Genomic DNA, 16,869 nt, shown 5'->3' with positions numbered 1-16,869 from the left:
ACAAAACCAAGGAACATGCACTTTTTCTGGTGACCGAAGTTTAATATATCAATCGAAAATGACTATACCATATACATATGTTTTATGTTTATATCCAAATGCAATGAATATACACAAATAGAATCTTGATCCCAACCAAAGAGACACAGTTATTAAAGTCACTATTTTGTATACCAGCGACGGATAACACACCAATATGATGTGTTTTGGTCTCTGGCAATTTTTTATATGAAATTTGTAATCATCATATCACACGATGAAGTCTACGGAAGCAAAATATCTGCCTCAATTAAAAATAGATTTCTGATCACGATTTGTAGGAGATTAGCAACAGTTTTATTCACTTTGGTCGATTGTTACACAAAAGGTTCGTAAGATGGTTTAATATTTGGAAAAAAATATAGTAGTGGTTGGACTTGACCATAGATGCTAATGCTATAGCTTTATGATTATAAGATAAACTGATGCTATAGCGACGTGGATTAGAATCATGCGAAGCCCAAACTCTTGTCATGCTTGGATACGATGGAATCCACGTAGACTTTTTGTTTTTTTTGGGGTCATAATTAAAGAACATTACTTATTAGAGAGTTGATGACGTAAACGAGACGTGTTAAGCAGTTGATAATTAATCTAACAGACATTTAATTAGAGTAGTATTTTAGTGCTTTGAGAAAAACATTTGTTTTAAAGTGTCTCTCGGTTATAAAAGAATGAAAACCCTTAATTATGGAAGTGGTGTTTGTCGAACCCACGAATGCATCAATGCGCGTCACGATAATCTCATGCATTGAACTTGAATTAATTTAGGCCGGATTAATGAATGTTTTTCTAACAATTTAATTTGTACTTTGGTCTATACTGTATTTATTTGAGAAATTATGTTCTTATCCGGTTTACAGCATACTATATATCCAATATAATTTTTTAAAAATCTAAGGCTAGCATTTGATTTTTATTTTTCATTATATATTGCTATATGGAGCCAAATAAAGCACACGATCTTACTCATTTACATATTTTTTAAAACAGATAATTCATTTAATCAGATAACTAAATTAGTAAAATCCAACACTAATCCTAGTACTAGTAGTATTTATAAGAAATCAGACCGTCTTTTTTTTAGTAAGAAAAAACAAAAGAGTACTAGGAGTCGAGTATTTACTACACATTGAAACAATCAAAAATTAAATTAGAACACACCCAGCAAAAAAATCCGAGCACAAAGTCAAAACCAACATTTTGACCAAGTGTCCGACTGACACGTGTAATTTGTCTGCTACATGGACAACATCTTTAACAACACTGTCTCATCATCCCACCATCTCCAGTTTTTATTTAATACTATAAAAACCTATACTCCACTTTATATCAGAAAGACCATTACAATATTACTTCTTCCTTCTAAGCAATATTTTATTTCGAACAAAAACAAAAAAAAATTCCTCGTCTATATATATATATATAACACACACGTTCAAATCATTAATCACTTGTTTTAGATAAAATCATAGAGAGAGAGAGAGAGAGAGAAAAGAAAAATGGGAAGAGGGAGAAGCTCACCGTCTTCATCGATAGAGAGCAGCTGCAAAAGCAACCCGTTTGGTGTGTCTTCGAGTAATACTCGGAACCTAAGCACGGACCTGCGGCTCGGACTCAGCTTCGGATCATCGTCGGGACAGTATTACAACGGTGGAGAAAACCATGAATATGGTGGAGTGGGTGCGGCTGATGAGGAAATGATGATCATGGAAGAAGAAGATCAAAACGAGTGTAATAGCGTCGGAAGCTTCTACGTGAAGGTGAACATGGAAGGAGTTCCTATCGGAAGAAAGATCGATCTTCTATCTCTTAATGGATACCATGATTTGATCACAACTCTCGACTACATGTTCAACGCCTCAATCCTTTGTAAGTCTTTATATCCACACACAAACTCACATATATCTTTTTGCATGTTGACTAATACTATAGTTTAGTATTGTTAAGAGAGAATTATTTGATTATTTACCCGATTACGAATGTAACGGATCAGAGTAAGATCATATAATTAAATATAATAGATACCCTTCCAACAACTAGTTATATTTCTTTGCATGTAGACCAAAACCATTATTTATCATAAAGATGGTAAATAAGAGAGAAATCTAATGGCAATAATTTGTTAAAACAGGGGCTGAAGAAGAAGAGATGTGTAGTGAGAAGAGTCATGTACTAACGTACGCAGACAGAGAAGGTGACTGGATGATGGTTGGAGATGTTCCATGGGAGTAAGTACTGTTTTATTTATCTACTAATCTCTTATTAAAAATTTAAATTTTAATACAAAGGACATAATGATTATGTAGAAATCTAATTAAGGGGACTTAATTGATTTTTGTAGGATGTTCTTGTCTAGCGTGAGAAGACTGAAGATCTCAAGAGCTTACCACTACTGATGTTTTAAAAAAGCAAAGGTGTTGAATCTAGGATTGACCAATACAGTGGTGGGGAAAAAGTTAGTTTTGTCTGATGTAAATCACTTGTTCAAGATTTTATTCAAATTTTCGTTTCTAGTCTATGAATTACATTATATAAAAATCGGTTGTAACTTGTAAGGAGGCAATTTTTTCAAACAAGTTTTAGCTAATGCAGACCTTTTAATTAAGTTCACTAATCATTCAGAATGTATATGTTTTTGGTTCATTAGTACTAGTTTTAGTCACAGAATATTAAGTAACAAAGTAAAATTAGTTTAACCAAATCAAGACAATTTCCATCTCCATATCAATTTCTATTACTTTTACTGATTAAACAACAATGATATACAGTTAAAGTTTTGTTATAGTTAATGAAATTGAGATAGAAAAATAATTGTCAAAAAATTCCAGAAGACTCTGTCGGAGATATTACACTTGGTTTCCGCTCACCAAAGCATTAAAAAGCCCATACAAAAAAAAAACAAACAAAAAAAAAGAAAGAGAAAGACAACAAAAACTCTTAAGCCACTCTGATTATTTTTTCTCACTGCACACAAATTTACAAATTACAACAAAACAACAAAAACAAGAAAGCATCACTGTAAGAAAACGAAACCTCTGAAGGAAAAAATTGGAAGGAGATATCGAAAGAGGTTTCTTTAGAATCAAGCAAAACTTGACAGTAACTTACCAAGAAAGCAACCATGGTGATCTACTTAAACCACTTGATATCTCCAGATGATTATTTTCCGATAACCCGAAACAATCAGACTGATGTTCCGGGAATATACTCTCTTTCAAAGAATCACAAGTAAACTCCGGCGAAACCCACTGTGAATAACCTCTAACATTTGAGCATTCCCATGGAGACTTCTTCGATTTCTTCTTCAATGTAAGAGTGACATTAAGGAAACATATATTCTTGAACTCATCTCCATCTATACCTTCAAGAAGACCCGCAACACCGATTCCACCGCCATGAACATTCTCAAACGTTATTTTCTCGATAACTGGGAGCGCTTTGGGATCAAAATTTTCATCAGGATGTTCACCGTACTTGCCCGTGAACCTTATCGCTTTCTTTACATTATCGAGCTTCACGTTGAAGACGTGAACGTTTCTGACATACCCTCCTCTTCCCGGAGAACTCTTGATCCTGATCCCAGTACTCGAATTGAATAAATGTAAGTCTTTGATATATACTTCAGATACACCTCCTGACATTTCACTTCCTATTGAGACTCCTGAGCTTGAAGTAGTTTGACCTGTTAACCTATTGATCTTGATCTTGGAGCTCGGTCTTGCGTATGATATTCCATACTCATCCCATCCGCTTTTTATCGACACTAAATCATCTCCGGTAACTATGTAACAATCCTCTATGCAAACATTAGTTGATGAGTCTGCAAATTCAAAACAAAAAATCCCAAAGGTAATGAGAAGAATAATTTCAGACTTGAAAACAGTACTTTTGCTACATTTGACAAGATAACTCACCTGGATCAACTCCGTCTGTGTTTGGAGATTCAAGCGGAGCCAAAATTGTAAGATTCTTTACAACAACATCTCTGTTCAGACAAAAAAACTTCATATCAGAACATTAGAAAAAAAAAGAAATATTTGGCGGAATTTACAAATCGAATCATGATAAGAGTGAGCTGACCTGCAATAAACAGGATGAATGTTCCAAAACGGTGAATTCAGGAATGTGAGGTTGGAGATGATCAGACCAGTAGAGTTCATGAGCTCAACAAGATGAGGTCTTGTATAGTTTAGCTCTCCATTTCTAAACCAATCCCACCATACACTTCCTTGCCCATCTATTGTCCCGTTCTCGCCTATAATTTTTGGTACCATCAGACAACATCGAAGGCTAACATCATCGGTTCAGTTCATATAGATGCTATACTAGTAGTAGTACCTGTTATGACTACATCTGTGAGATTCTGACCATATATAAGACTCCTATGCCTTTTACCAGGTAATTCTCTTCCACGTCCATACGATGGTAATGGATCAACAACGGGCCAATCCTCTGAGCTCTGAGAATTTAATAAAGTTGTATTAGTGATGATCACAGTTCATATAACAAAGTGGTATATGCTTGCAACTATTGTAAAAGGTGGTAGAGACTTGCCGTTGATCCTAGAATCGTTGCACCTTTATCTAGCCACAAGGTGAGGTGACTGATAAGGTCGAAACTCCCGGTAAGCCACTGACCAGCGGGAACAAAAAGCTTGGCACCGCCTTTATCAGAGAAAGAATTGAGGTAGAACAAAGCATTCTGAAAGGCTTTGGTGTTTAGCGTCACGCCATCTCCAACCGCTCCAAACTCTGTAATGGATACGCTGTGAGGCCGGTGAAGATTCGCTAAATTGGAATATTCACAATGCAGGCTTCCTCCAACACTATTACACCAAGCACCATACAAGGCATGTACTAGGAGCACATACAAGAACTGCAAAACCAAACATATCTCAATCTTTTAAATGGAAACTCTGATAGATATAGCAAACATAAGAAGCACAGTTCGGGGGTGAGAGCCAAACATTTCATCTCTAAAACTTAGCAATGAGCAAAACAGTGAGAACATTTAACATTGTGATCCTATGATGTTCTATCAAGTCTCAAGCTACATGGAAACTCTGATAACAGACACACACTAGAGACACTGGAGGAAGCAAAGTTAGGTGTGAGAACCACATTTTTCACCTCTATAACCTAAGCGAAACGTCAAATCAGGAAGAAAGATGAAATTTTTTGAAGAGTGAATAATAGGATAATAATTTCTCAACCTTTCTGACCAGATTTGAGATCTTGAAGACAAAGATGAAGAGATTTAGAGAGACAGAGAGGATTGGGGATGACAAAAGTTATGTCAAAAGAAGGAAAGAGGGAAATTGTAAAGAAAAAGACTTACAAGGAAAGATCTCTTCATATGAATAGAAGATCTGTGATCTCTCTCCTTCTCCTGGAAACCTAAATTAAAAAAAAAAAAAAAAAAAAAAAAAAAATAAAGATCTTGACAAACAATCTGAGAGATCTTATTTTATTAGGCTTCTTCCTTCACTCTAAGTCACACAGAGATGGTGAAAAAAAATCAAAACTTTTGGAAAGAAATGTTCTCTCTCTATCTCTATCTCATGGTTTGAGAGTAGGCAAGTTGGAAAGAGTGATTAGATGGGACAGTGGTGAGAGGAAACTGGGGAACCCACACTGGACAAGGGAATCATTGAAAGAGACCGTTTGTGCCGCGCCCCCCCCCCCCCGCGCCAAAATTCAAGCAGTAGGTCCATCTCCTCCTCCTACCTTCTCCTCCGTACCCTTTCCCATTATCTTCCTTCCCGTACGATAATTAATGGCGAGATTAAGATATACCAAGAAAAGACTAAAGAGCAAATCTTATTAGAGACTTCTTTTTTTTAAAAAAAAAAGCATAATTAAAGAAGAAGAACCTTCGATGATATCTAGGAGTTCTGGAAATACCTTATTCGATGTTCTGTTACAATGAGACAAATAGGGTCAGAGAGAGAGAAAACTACTACTAGTCTCAACACTCTGTATTATGATCTAATCAATTTTTTTTTTTTCCTAAATTTTGGGTGAAGGAAACATCGTATTTCATGTGATCCGAACTAATAGAAAATTGTATTATATATAAAAAAAATAAGATGAGAAAAATTTACATGAAATTTTCTATTATTCGAAGATTGATTGATTCTGTAGAAAAGAAAAGTTTTTTTTTCTTAACATTAGTATTTTACTAATCTTTATTACACCTTGTTCATCATCAGTTATAATGTACGAAAGGTGTCGTTTCACATATCAAAAATTTAAAGAAGAAGATAACGGATCACGTGTCACGTGGCGTGTGTCTCGTTAGTGAGAGTTGACTCTGCTAATTTTACTTACACATCTTCTTCTTCTTCCGCTTTATATTAGGAGTTTAGATCAAAATACAATTGTGTAAATAATGAGGTTGAAAAAAAACAAAACCATTCCAAAGGAAGGTTGAACCGGAGACTTTCTGAGGTCCGGAGTGGGGAACCACTGGAGTCACTTGGAGTTACTACTGTGTACTTAATTACCCCCTTTTTATTAAGAACCAATTCACCCAACATACCATCATTGACCGGATTATCAGGTGTATTACACCGCTTACGCATTGTTTTTTTCCTTTCTTCTATCAAAAATTACTATTAGTTAAGAGATGATCTTGCTTGTGGTTTGGTTTTGATTCTAAAATACTCATCTGAAAAAATTATGTATATGGTCATGACTCATGAGTATTAAAGAAAAGGAAGAATCTTTGGAGGAACCCAATAAGATAAAAAAAAAGAAAAGAAGAAACAGAGCGGATGGATAACTAATTTTTATCGAGATCATTATAAAATCCTTAAATGCAATCTCAAATAGTTTTTCTTCAGAATTTCAAATCAACGCACAATGCACTTGAGTTGAGGGAGTGTTTTACAACAAAAAGTAAATGAACATTTTCGTAACTAGTAACTCCTGCCCCAGTAAGTCCATTTCTTGGCAGGCTTTCCTGAAGCAAAGCAGAGAGTACCTGCATCCATCGAAAACAAACATACATTGAAGCTTTTTTGTACCAATGGGATGGACTAAATTTTCTGTACAAAAACTTCTCAAAAAGAAATAGTCACTAACCTTCAGGGAGTTCTGGCTGATCAAATGGAGAACACAGGGTTTTAGCTGCTCCAGTTTCACCTTTAGTACGTCCCTTAACGTCTATCTCCACTTCCTGCAACGACGAAATTCATTTGTAAAGGAGTGATAACTACATTCCCTCACAGTTTGATTCCAGAAGATGGAATTAGAGTTTTTTTTTTGTCGTAATGTACCTTTTCATCACACCAGGGAGCTAAGATGAGTTTCTTTTCCTTAAGAGCATTGCTAAACTCATCCCAAGTCTTAATCACTTCAACACATGCTTCCCTCTTTTGTTTTGCAACTTCAAACATGTTTTCCTGGATCTTCACAAGCAGTTCCTTAACATGTTCGACTAAGCCACCTCTTGGGATATCTTCCTTCACTCCGTTGTCACGTCTCACAGTTCTGACCTATGGGGATGCAAACGAGAGATACAACAATTCCGTTTAGCTACATTACAAGTTTACATATTCAAACCAAACATCAGTGTCTTCTTAGAAAACCAAACATCATTACAAGTTCTGACCTATGGCCTATGGGCATGCAATCCAAGTACTTCACTACTATATACTTTCGAAGAAATTGAGGAGATGTTCAACGGACTGACCTGATCATTTTCCAGATCTCTGGGTCCAATCTCAATTCTCAAAGGAACACCCTTCATTTCCCAGTTTGAATACTTCCATCCAGGAGAGTAGTTGTCCCTTAAATCTTCTTCAGCACGAATCCCGGCTTCAGACAGGGCAGATACAGTAGCACTACATGCATCGAAAATTCCTTGGGTATTAGCATCTTTGTAGGGCACAGGGATCACAACAACTTGCACAGGTGCAATTTTAGGAGGGAGTATCAGGCCTTTGTCATCTCCATGAGTCATAATCATCACTCCAATCTATACAAGGTTTAAAATTAAAAAGTTAACAGCTATAGAACGGATGAGGAAAGATTATTTAAAGTATTTACCGTCCTAGTAGTGTAGGCCCATGAATTCTGCCACACCATTGCTGTCTCTCCTTTCTCATTCTCATAGTTGATCTCAAACATCTTTGCAAAGTTTTGACCCAAACAATGAGAGGTTGCACCTTGTACACCACGGCCAGTGTTGGGAATGAAAGCCTATAAAATCAAAGTTTTAATGATTCATAACGAGTAAATCCGCAAGAAAAAAAAAGATAGTGTCTCTGAAACAAAACACAAAGATTACATACCTCAATACTTGTAGTGTACAGTCCCCCAGCAAACTTCTCATTTTCACTCTTCATACCTTTCACAATTGGGACTGCGAGATACTCTTCATATATGCGACGGTAAAGCTCCAAAACTTGAAGGACCTAAGAACAATAGAATCAGTACGATGAAACGACTTCTCCTAAATGTTGTTGAACTGCTTAATATAAACCTTTTTTGAAGGGAAAAAAGGGAGAGACTGGATCACATGCAAAAGTTTAAGTGTTTAAGTTCACCTACCTCTTCATCTGCTTCTTCTTTTGTGGCGAATGCAGTGTGTCCTTCCTGCCAAAGGAACTCACGGCTCCTGCAATTAAATAGGTTAGGCAATAAGCTATGGCGACCAAACTTCTGTGTGGAAGATTTAAACCCTAACCAAGTCGAATATTTACAGCAGAAACAATGACTAGCTTAAGAAGAAAAGTACTAACATGATGAACAGAAAATGTAGAAAGGAGTATATGATAATGACGTACCGGATAAATGGGGTTGGGTTGCTGAACTCCCATCTAACAACATTGCACCATTGGTTAAGTTTCAAAGGCAAGTCACGGTGGCCCCTTATCCACTTGCTGAAATAAGGGTACATCACTGTCTCACTAGTTGGACGAATGGCAAGTGGGACTTCCAAGTCAGATTTACCCGACTTTGTAACCCAAGCAACCTAAACAAACATTCAAATCTGTCAAAAGAAGGCCTTTTTGTCACAAAGAGAATCTTCTAAGATATAAGATATACACACCTCTGGGGCGAATCCCTCAATATGGTCCGTCTCCCTCTCTAAGGCACCAGGAGATACAAACAGAGGGAAATAGCAATTCTTGACCTTCATTTTCTTGAGTTCCGCATCAAAGAAAGCCTAGAAATGGGAGCATGGAAATGAATGAAATCAAAATGATCAAACTTTTCTATATTTCCAACTCTCGATAACACTTCCTATCATTGTAATTGATACACACAATAAAGAAGTGACGATACTCACATGCATAATCTCCCAAATCGCCATTGACCATGGCCTAAGAATATAACATCCAGAGATATCATAGTATTCAATCATTTCGTGTTTACAAACCTGGAAAAAAACATAAAGAAAAGCAGATGTCATGTAACCTCTTTGGGACAAAAAAAAAAGGTCAAAACAATCATCTTGAGCATAAAAACAAACCTCAGAATACCATTCCCCAAAGTTCTCATCTTTCTTAACGCTGAGTCCGAGACCCGTTTCCTTCTTGACATCCTTCTTCTTCTTTCCACCGGGACCAGACGTTGCACCCTTTTCTTTGACAACCTTTTCTTTTACAACCTTTTCTTTCTTTTCACTTGGACCATCCATTTCAACCTTCTTCTTCTGAATGCATTAGCAAAAAAGAAATACATTTACAATCAAAGTTATGAATCACCACCAAGTTAATGAAATGAATTAGCAAATCGCAAGCTACTTCAAGATCCGTGAATCGATTGAGATTTTAGTCAAACGAAAATCGAGTTACTCTCCACTGACAGACAGAGTAAGCAAGCAATCTGACACAAAAACAAAAGCCGGAGAAAACTAAAAAGCTACGGAACATAAGAAACACAACAAATGGATTAAACTAAAAGACGTCCAAGGGGAAACTAAACGAGTGTCGAGACCAATCAAGAGTACAGATTCACTGAAATTCCTAGAGAGATTACCAAAATCACAATCGATTCACAGAACAATAAGAGAACAATTGAGCTAAACAGAGGAGGAACCTAACCAATTTCGCCGGGGAGCTGAGAAGACGACGGCGGAGATGAAAATGAAGCAGCAAAGATAAAGGAAGTAGAGAGAGCAAAGAGCGTTTAACTATACCAAATTTACATGGGCCAAGCCCATATTTTGGTCAGTAAGTCAACGCTCGATGGCATAATTAATTATACAGTACTATAGTTATGGAGAAAAGATGGATTTGTAAACTAATCGATCCATTTGCAACTTGAATAAAATAATAATGGGTAGGTCATGGAATAAATAAATATTTTATTAATCGCCTGCTAATCTCGCATGTCTTATTGTAGGCCTACCTTATATTGGCCCACTAAGGCCCAAATTTGAAATGAATCGTTAAATTTTAATTAATGAGAAATTTCATAAACTTACTTATATAGTCTGACTACAAAAATAAAATCTAACAAGGTGCAAACGATCATTACATGTCAAATAAATAAATAAAAATGTCAAAAATACGGTCAAGGTAAGCGGCTTTGATTTAGTGACCAGATTAACAGTATGTATTTGTTGTCCTTTCATTTTTTGTTTAACCAAACAAATTTACAACTTTAAATAAATGATTTTGAAAGTGGTTACTCTAATATTTTCTGTTAATTTTAACAAGTGAACCATGTTAAACATATAACGAATATTTGTATAGCTGTTTTTATAATGATAGTTTTCGAACAACTTTTATTATTGGGTTTTATCATGTATTTATAACAAAACCAAGTAATTAATTGTTGGACTTTATTGAATGTAGATATGTCGTCTAATCATCGACCGAACACCCACCGACAATTCAATTCTTCCCACGGAAACAACAATACGGGTACATTTAAATTTATTTTTAAATTAAAATTACAATATTTTTGACAGAATAGTTGTACATTCAGAAAAATTAAATAATATTGTATTCACAAATTTTGTAGAACAAAGACAAGTACAAATGGTCGTACATTCAGGAAAAAACATTGATTCAATTGTTCGATGAAGCAATTGCCATGAATAATTATACTCTAAAAAATCTTATTGCTATCGGTAGAGAGTATATTGTTGAAAAGTTTAATCAAGCGTTCAACATGAATATAACCTATGGTTTTTTTCAAAAACAAGCTTGATGAATTCAAAAAAAATTACAAGAGGTGGAAATTTCTTACGCATAAAATTGGCATAACGGTTGATCCTGATACATCCATGATATTTGCATCTGAAGCATGGTGGACGGAACAGGAGTATGTAAGTACACTAAATCTTTTTATTCATAAACCTATGTTTAAAAATTTATGTATCAAAAAATCTAATTGATTTTAAAATTATAGAGATGCAAATTAACAAAAAGCTTTAACCAAAAGCCGCCTGAATTTTGGGTTGTGATACAACGATGTCTCGCATTACATGATGTTCAGTCTCAATCTCAACACTCTGCTCCTCAAAGAAGAGAACAATTGATCCATGAGCATGCAATTGATGAAGAAGGCCATGATGACTCAGACAGTGATAGCGGTGACGTGCCACAAACACAGATTTCTGAAACGCAAGAAGAAGAAGAAGTGTATCGTGTTACCATTGATGATGATGAAATAGTCCAAAATTCTGTTGCTTGAAGCCAACAACGAGGTGGGGTAAATTTGCAGTCAACCGATAGACGTGGACGTAGTGCACACAGATCTGGAGGAAGCTCACGTGTTTCTATTGGAAGTGGTTCACGAGGAAGTCGAAGACGACAATCCTTTGAAACAACAATACAAGTCAACATCACTGGCTTTAGAGAATTCCAACGACAAAGTTTTCAACAACTTCGTTCTGGTGCATTTGACCAAGATGATTACGATGAATTTAAAAAGGCGGAAGCGATATTTATCGCGCTAGATCTTCCCAAACACACTAGATTTTATTGGGCATGCATTAATGCACTTAAGGAGCTAGTATTTTGGCGTAAGTATTTCATTGATATAGCTGCAAGAACCGACGATGATAAGATACAACTATTAGAAGCTATGACTGGGGTTTCACGGAACAACCAAGATGTGCCAAAACAGTTAGGTTCAGACCATTCATTTGGGAGTCCACATTCAGGAGGTATATCATCTGGAAGTCCATCTTCTGTGGTAATAATTTCGGAGGGCAAAATTCACCCGGTTTTTGGGGTCCCATTTATCCATAGTGAGGCACACCACCAAATGTTGCACAGTGGGGAACACCACCAAATGCTCCACAGTGGGGAACACCACCAAATGCACAGTAGGGCACATCACCAAATGTTCAATAGTGGGGACACCACCAAATGCTCCACAATGGCGACAAACACAAAATTTTCAACAAGGAGGTTCAAGCGGAACGACTCCAACAAATGTTCAATATGGATTTTCAGTTGGAGGTCAAGGAGGTCAAGGAGATGGTGCAACAGTAGAAACTCCACCGATCATTCAACAAACATCATCATCCAGTCTCGGTTTCACAAATTATTTTGAAACTGGACAAATGCCACAAACACCTAGACCAGGAGGGCTCTTTAATATTTGGGGAACTCCGCAAGGATCCAATGCAAGTCATCACAGTGATGTAACGACCATCAATTGTTTCTATATAATACCAAAATACTTATGATTTTTTAGTTCAGACTTTTATCGAATAGCAATATAAGTTAGAAATTATTATGAAAATATCATTATGTTACCTAAATCTTATAGGTTTACCATTTTCTTAATAGTTTTATTTATTTACCATTTTTTAACTCAATGATCACCAGATTTTTTCACATGTATTCATTGTTGAAACAATGTTAATAACAATCGACGGTTCCATTAAAAGACAGAGTTGAGAGAAGAGAGTGACAAATTTAGACAGAAACAAATAGTCTATTACATGATAATAATTTTAAGAACACCAAACCAATTTTTACCACTGAAAAATAGTATTTATGATCAGGATGAATATTAATTTTGTGTTTATGTTGTAACCATTAAATTATACATGAAACAGTATCATATTTATATAAGTAAATTTTCAGTTTGATAAGAGTTTTTGGCCAAAATATGTACCTTACGGCATCTCCAATGAGAGTATGTAAACAATTTTTTTAGTTATTAAAGGAAATAAAAAAATAAAAAAATTTGGAATAAGCTAAAAAAAATAATCACGTTGATTTATAAACTAATCTTTGATCCATTTGATAATGATGGTTAGGTGATGGATCCACTCTGGTTTCCAGCGAGCTTGAGCTTGAGGTGTAGGTGCGGTGAAGTCCACAGAGTAGGAGTATGCTGGGCAAATCAGTTCTGTAATTGGTAACTGTGGAAAGTTGAGGAGCTGGTGATTGAGATCCAAGTTTGATTTCAGTATGATTTGAACAAGCATCACATTGTAGTCTCGGAACCTGCTATGGTTGATTACGTCAGCGAAATCTCCATCACCTGAAATTACAACCATATTCTAAAATTTTGGATACGGGTTCAGATCAGATTTGTTGGATCGAGTTTGGATCAGATTTTTGGATCCAAATATTTTGCCCAGACCTAATTTTGACACTAATTTCGAGTATTTTGTTTTTTAAAAAAGAATAATCGTAACTAATCGAAAAGTGGGTTAAGGTCCAAACAAAAATCGATATTATAATCATGTCTTTAATTCAAGTATGTGGAACTATTTACTCCTCTAAATCTCGTGGAACGGGTTTTTATAAGGTGAATTTTTAACCCAACCCGTATAACGTGTTGGGGTTTATCCTTTTTATATTTCTATTTAGGTTATTCTGCTTCACGATATTTTAATTCATTTTCGCGATTTTTTTCCCCGTTGATAGTTTATAAGTATGATAGAAATTTAAATGGTCAATCTCGTTAACAACTCACCCGGATTCATCATTATGTCAGTCCAAGTTCCATGTGAAATCAATCTTATTTCAAACATTGGCACACTAGATTGAAATCAAACCAATATAAAATTTGGATTATAAATACTATACTAAATTTAGAATATAAAGCTACTATAAGACTCATGTGTTATAAATCAAAACACCTAAGTGTAGATCCAAAATCTTGAAAAAAAATATTTAGAAAAAACACCCGGCACTAGGGTACGTACGGGTCCGATCCCTAGTTTATAAACTAATGTAATCTTCGATCCATTTGATAATAATGGTTAGGTGATGGAATGAATAGATATTTTATTAATCTTCATTTTTTATTAACATTCGGCACTATGGATCTTCGATCCATTTATGTTTTGAAATGATTGATGTTTTATTTTAGTTTTAATGTTGAATTTTGTTTAATTTATGTTTGTAAAATAATCTATGTTTAATGACAAAAATCGTTTGTATTGAATTTCAGGCATTTCGTATATGTCAGTTGCGATGACAAGACCTTAACAATCTAAGTTACGAAGAAAGAATTGAACTGTGGAATTTGGAAAACGAACAATTTGAAGAGTTAGTAATTCAAACAGCTTTGAATTATTATGACCGATATTTTCAAAGAGCACCAGTCCAAACTGATGGAGGTTTGGGATGGAGAAATATATGGTGTCGACTACATCAAGATGGTGCAGCTTGTCTTCAGTTATTACGGATGTCACTTCCATGTTTCACAACATTGTGTAATATGTTGCAAACAAATTATGGTCTACAGCCAACATTGAGTATAAGTATTGAAGAAAGTGTTACGATGTTTCTACGGATATGTGGGCACAATGAAGTTCAGAGAGATGTTGGTTTAAGATTTGGACGAAATCAAGAAACTGTGTAGAGAAAATTTAGAGAAGTTCTTTACGACAACTGAATTATTAGCATGCGATTATATTATAACTCCGACAAGACAAGAACTTTATCGAATACCTGAAAAACTCCAGGTAGACAGAAGATATTGATCATATTTTAGTGGATTCATTGGAGCTATGGATGTGACTCATGTATGCGTAAAAGTAAAGCCTGAGTTACATGGAATGTATTGGAATCGACACGATAATGCATCATTGAACATCACGACAATATGTGATTTGAATATATTATTCACATATATTTGGAATGGAGCACCAGGTTCATGCCACGATACAGTTGTTCTGCAAATAGCACAACAAAGTGACTCCGAGTTCCCTTTGCCTCCGTCAGAGAAGTATTATGTGGTTGATTCTGGCTATCCAAACAAACAAAGATTTCTAGCTCCTTATAGATCATCATGAAATCGAGTTGTGAGATACCATATGTCTCAATTCTATTCTGGTCCTCCTTTTAGAAACAAACATGAATTGTTTAACCAATGTCACACATCTTTACGTTCTATTATTGAGAGAACTTTTGGAGTTTGGAAGAAAAAATGGAGGATTCTTTCTGATTTTCGAAGATATAATGTTCATGTTCAAAAAAGAGTGGTAATGGCTACAGTGGATTTACATAATTTCATCAGAATTTCAAAATTCTTAGATGCAAATTTTACAAGTGTAATGACAGAGACAAATATAAACAACAGAGATTTTGATCATGATTTAGACGACATAGAAGCAACATAGATAACAGATGGATAACATATGACGCAAATAAAAGACAATATTGCAAATATGTTATAGGAGAATCAAAGTAATAGATAATATTTTTTTAATGTATTGTACATTTTTATGATATAACTATTCAACGCATGTACCAATATATATGTTAAAAAATTAAATTTATATTTTGATTAATTTTTGTATTAGTGGTTTATAAATATCTGTTATTGTTTAGATATTAATAAGGAAAATAATAATTAATTATTAATATATATATATATATATATTAATAATCCCACACCGCAAGTAGTTTTTTTCACCAATCAAACATTATTCTGTACCGCTTATTTTGTACAAACCGCACTTGTCCCGCAAATATATTTCTCCCGCACGTACCGCAGTTGAACCGTACTGCACTGTAATATCGTTTTCCCCGCATAACCAAAACCGCGGTTACCATTCGGACCCTTTATTTTGCATATTAAAAAAAAACATTCTATTATCTACTAGGTGCGTTTTTCTATAAAACGCTGGGTAAAAGCTGGTTCTGTTTTGAATCGTGGTCTATCAAATTATCCAACGGATAATTCTGCAAATTTGATTTTTTTTTCTTAAAACACAAATTTTCAGTTTTAATCCTGATTGGTGACACATGTGCGGATTTAAAAAAAATTGAATAACGCTTTTTCAATGGCTCCCAATCACAACCTCAACTTATCCAATTGTTTTCAAAAATTAAATTTTAAATATTCCGGTATCATTTAATAAAATACTTCAATTTACTTTGTTTATTTCAGTCTCTTTAGTGACTCTTTTTATTAATTCATTTAACAACAAGTTAACGACCATCAATTGTTTCTATATAATACCAAAATACTTATGATTTTTTAGTTCAGACTTTTATCGAATAGCAATATAAGTTAGAAATTATTATGAAAATATCATTATGTTACCTAAATCTTATAGGTTTACCATTTTCTTAATAGTTTTATTTATTTACCATTTTTTAACTCAATGATCACCAGATTTTTTCACATGTATTCATTGTTGAAACAATGTTAATAACAATCGACGGTTCCATTAAAAGACAGAGTTGAGAGAAGAGAGTGACAAATTTAGACAGAAACAAATAGTCTATTACATGATAATAATTTTAAGAACACCAAACCAATTTTTACCACTGAAAAATAGTATTTATGATCAGGATGAATATTAATTTTGTGTTTATGTTGTAACCATTAAATTATACATGAAACAGTATCATATTTATATAAGTAAATTTTCAGTTTGATAAGA

The 16,869-nt window shown here is 34.7% G+C and overlaps 3 protein-coding genes and 1 pseudogene across 10 annotated transcripts; 2 read left to right on the top strand and 2 right to left on the bottom strand.

Annotated features, from left to right (window-relative positions):
• Positions 1-1,377: 1,377 nt before the first annotated feature.
• Positions 1,378-2,647, top strand: LOC104749108 (auxin-responsive protein IAA30-like). The gene is made up of 3 exons (XM_010470685.3): positions 1,378-1,911; positions 2,174-2,270; positions 2,384-2,647. The coding sequence occupies exons 1-3, from the start codon at positions 1,542-1,544 to the stop codon at positions 2,436-2,438; spliced, it is 522 nt and encodes a 173-aa protein (XP_010468987.1). The 5' UTR covers positions 1,378-1,541; the 3' UTR covers positions 2,439-2,647.
• A 169-nt stretch (positions 2,648-2,816) lies between these two features.
• Positions 2,817-6,229, bottom strand: LOC104749107 (putative polygalacturonase). 8 transcript variants are annotated; one of them, XM_087491789.1, is made up of 8 exons: positions 5,946-6,229; positions 5,675-5,847; positions 5,380-5,438; positions 4,597-4,917; positions 4,381-4,501; positions 4,123-4,297; positions 3,957-4,027; positions 2,817-3,862 (listed from the first exon to the last, which is right to left on the bottom strand). In XM_087491789.1, the coding sequence occupies exons 3-8, from the start codon at positions 5,395-5,397 to the stop codon at positions 3,147-3,149; spliced, it is 1,422 nt and encodes a 473-aa protein (XP_087347915.1). In that variant the 5' UTR covers positions 5,398-5,438; positions 5,675-5,847; positions 5,946-6,229; the 3' UTR covers positions 2,817-3,146. The 8 variants fall into 8 exon arrangements, with proteins under 8 accessions (XP_087347915.1, XP_087347916.1, XP_010468984.1 ...); XM_087491790.1 differs by having other exon boundaries at positions 5,675-5,795; positions 5,946-6,084; XM_010470682.3 differs by lacking the exon at positions 5,675-5,847 and having other exon boundaries at positions 5,946-6,086.
• A 589-nt stretch (positions 6,230-6,818) lies between these two features.
• Positions 6,819-10,262, bottom strand: LOC104749106 (proline--tRNA ligase, cytoplasmic). Its single transcript, XM_010470681.3, has 12 exons — positions 10,097-10,262; positions 9,523-9,705; positions 9,340-9,429; positions 9,100-9,216; positions 8,834-9,021; positions 8,598-8,664; positions 8,339-8,461; positions 8,094-8,246; positions 7,738-8,022; positions 7,322-7,540; positions 7,128-7,221; positions 6,819-7,026 (listed from the first exon to the last, which is right to left on the bottom strand). Exons 2-12 carry the CDS (start codon positions 9,688-9,690, stop codon positions 6,962-6,964), a joined length of 1,569 nt encoding a protein of 522 aa, XP_010468983.1. The 5' UTR covers positions 9,691-9,705; positions 10,097-10,262; the 3' UTR covers positions 6,819-6,961.
• An 831-nt stretch (positions 10,263-11,093) lies between these two features.
• On the top strand, positions 11,094-11,961 carry LOC104749105 (uncharacterized; annotated as a pseudogene).
• The last annotated feature ends 4,908 nt before the right edge of the window (positions 11,962-16,869 follow it).

This window comes from Camelina sativa, chromosome 16, assembly GCF_030686135.1.
Source record: "Camelina sativa cultivar CO46 ecotype springtype chromosome 16, ASM3068613v1".
NCBI lineage: Eukaryota > Viridiplantae > Streptophyta > Magnoliopsida > Brassicales > Brassicaceae > Camelina > Camelina sativa.
Note: the sequence above shows the minus strand (reverse complement) of the source record. Positions and strands in the feature narration are given on the sequence as shown.

Bases quoted from the DNA above. Each gene is read 5' to 3' on its own strand.
- LOC104749107 (XM_087491787.1), bottom strand. From the start codon at position 5,755: ATGGACCTACTGCTTGAATTTTGGCGCGGGGGGGGGGGGGCGCGGCAC. The intron at 4,298-4,380 runs GTACTACTACTA...CAAAAATTATAG, and splicing joins CACAGATGTAGTCATAACAG to GCGAGAACGGGACAATAGAT. The intron at 4,028-4,122 runs GTCAGCTCACTC...TTGTCTGAACAG, and splicing joins ATTCATCCTGTTTATTGCAG to AGATGTTGTTGTAAAGAATC.
- LOC104749108 (XM_010470685.3), top strand. From the start codon at position 1,542: ATGGGAAGAGGGAGAAGCTCACCGTCTTCATCGATAGAGAGCAGCTGC. The intron at 1,912-2,173 runs GTAAGTCTTTAT...TTGTTAAAACAG, and splicing joins GTTCAACGCCTCAATCCTTT to GGGCTGAAGAAGAAGAGATG. The intron at 2,271-2,383 runs GTAAGTACTGTT...TGATTTTTGTAG, and splicing joins GTTGGAGATGTTCCATGGGA to GATGTTCTTGTCTAGCGTGA.
- LOC104749106 (XM_010470681.3), bottom strand. From the start codon at position 9,690: ATGGATGGTCCAAGTGAAAAGAAAGAAAAGGTTGTAAAAGAAAAGGTT. The intron at 9,217-9,339 runs GTGAGTATCGTC...TCCCATTTCTAG, and splicing joins CGATTTGGGAGATTATGCAT to GCTTTCTTTGATGCGGAACT. The intron at 7,541-7,737 runs GTCAGTCCGTTG...GCATCCCCATAG, and splicing joins GAGATCTGGAAAATGATCAG to GTCAGAACTGTGAGACGTGA.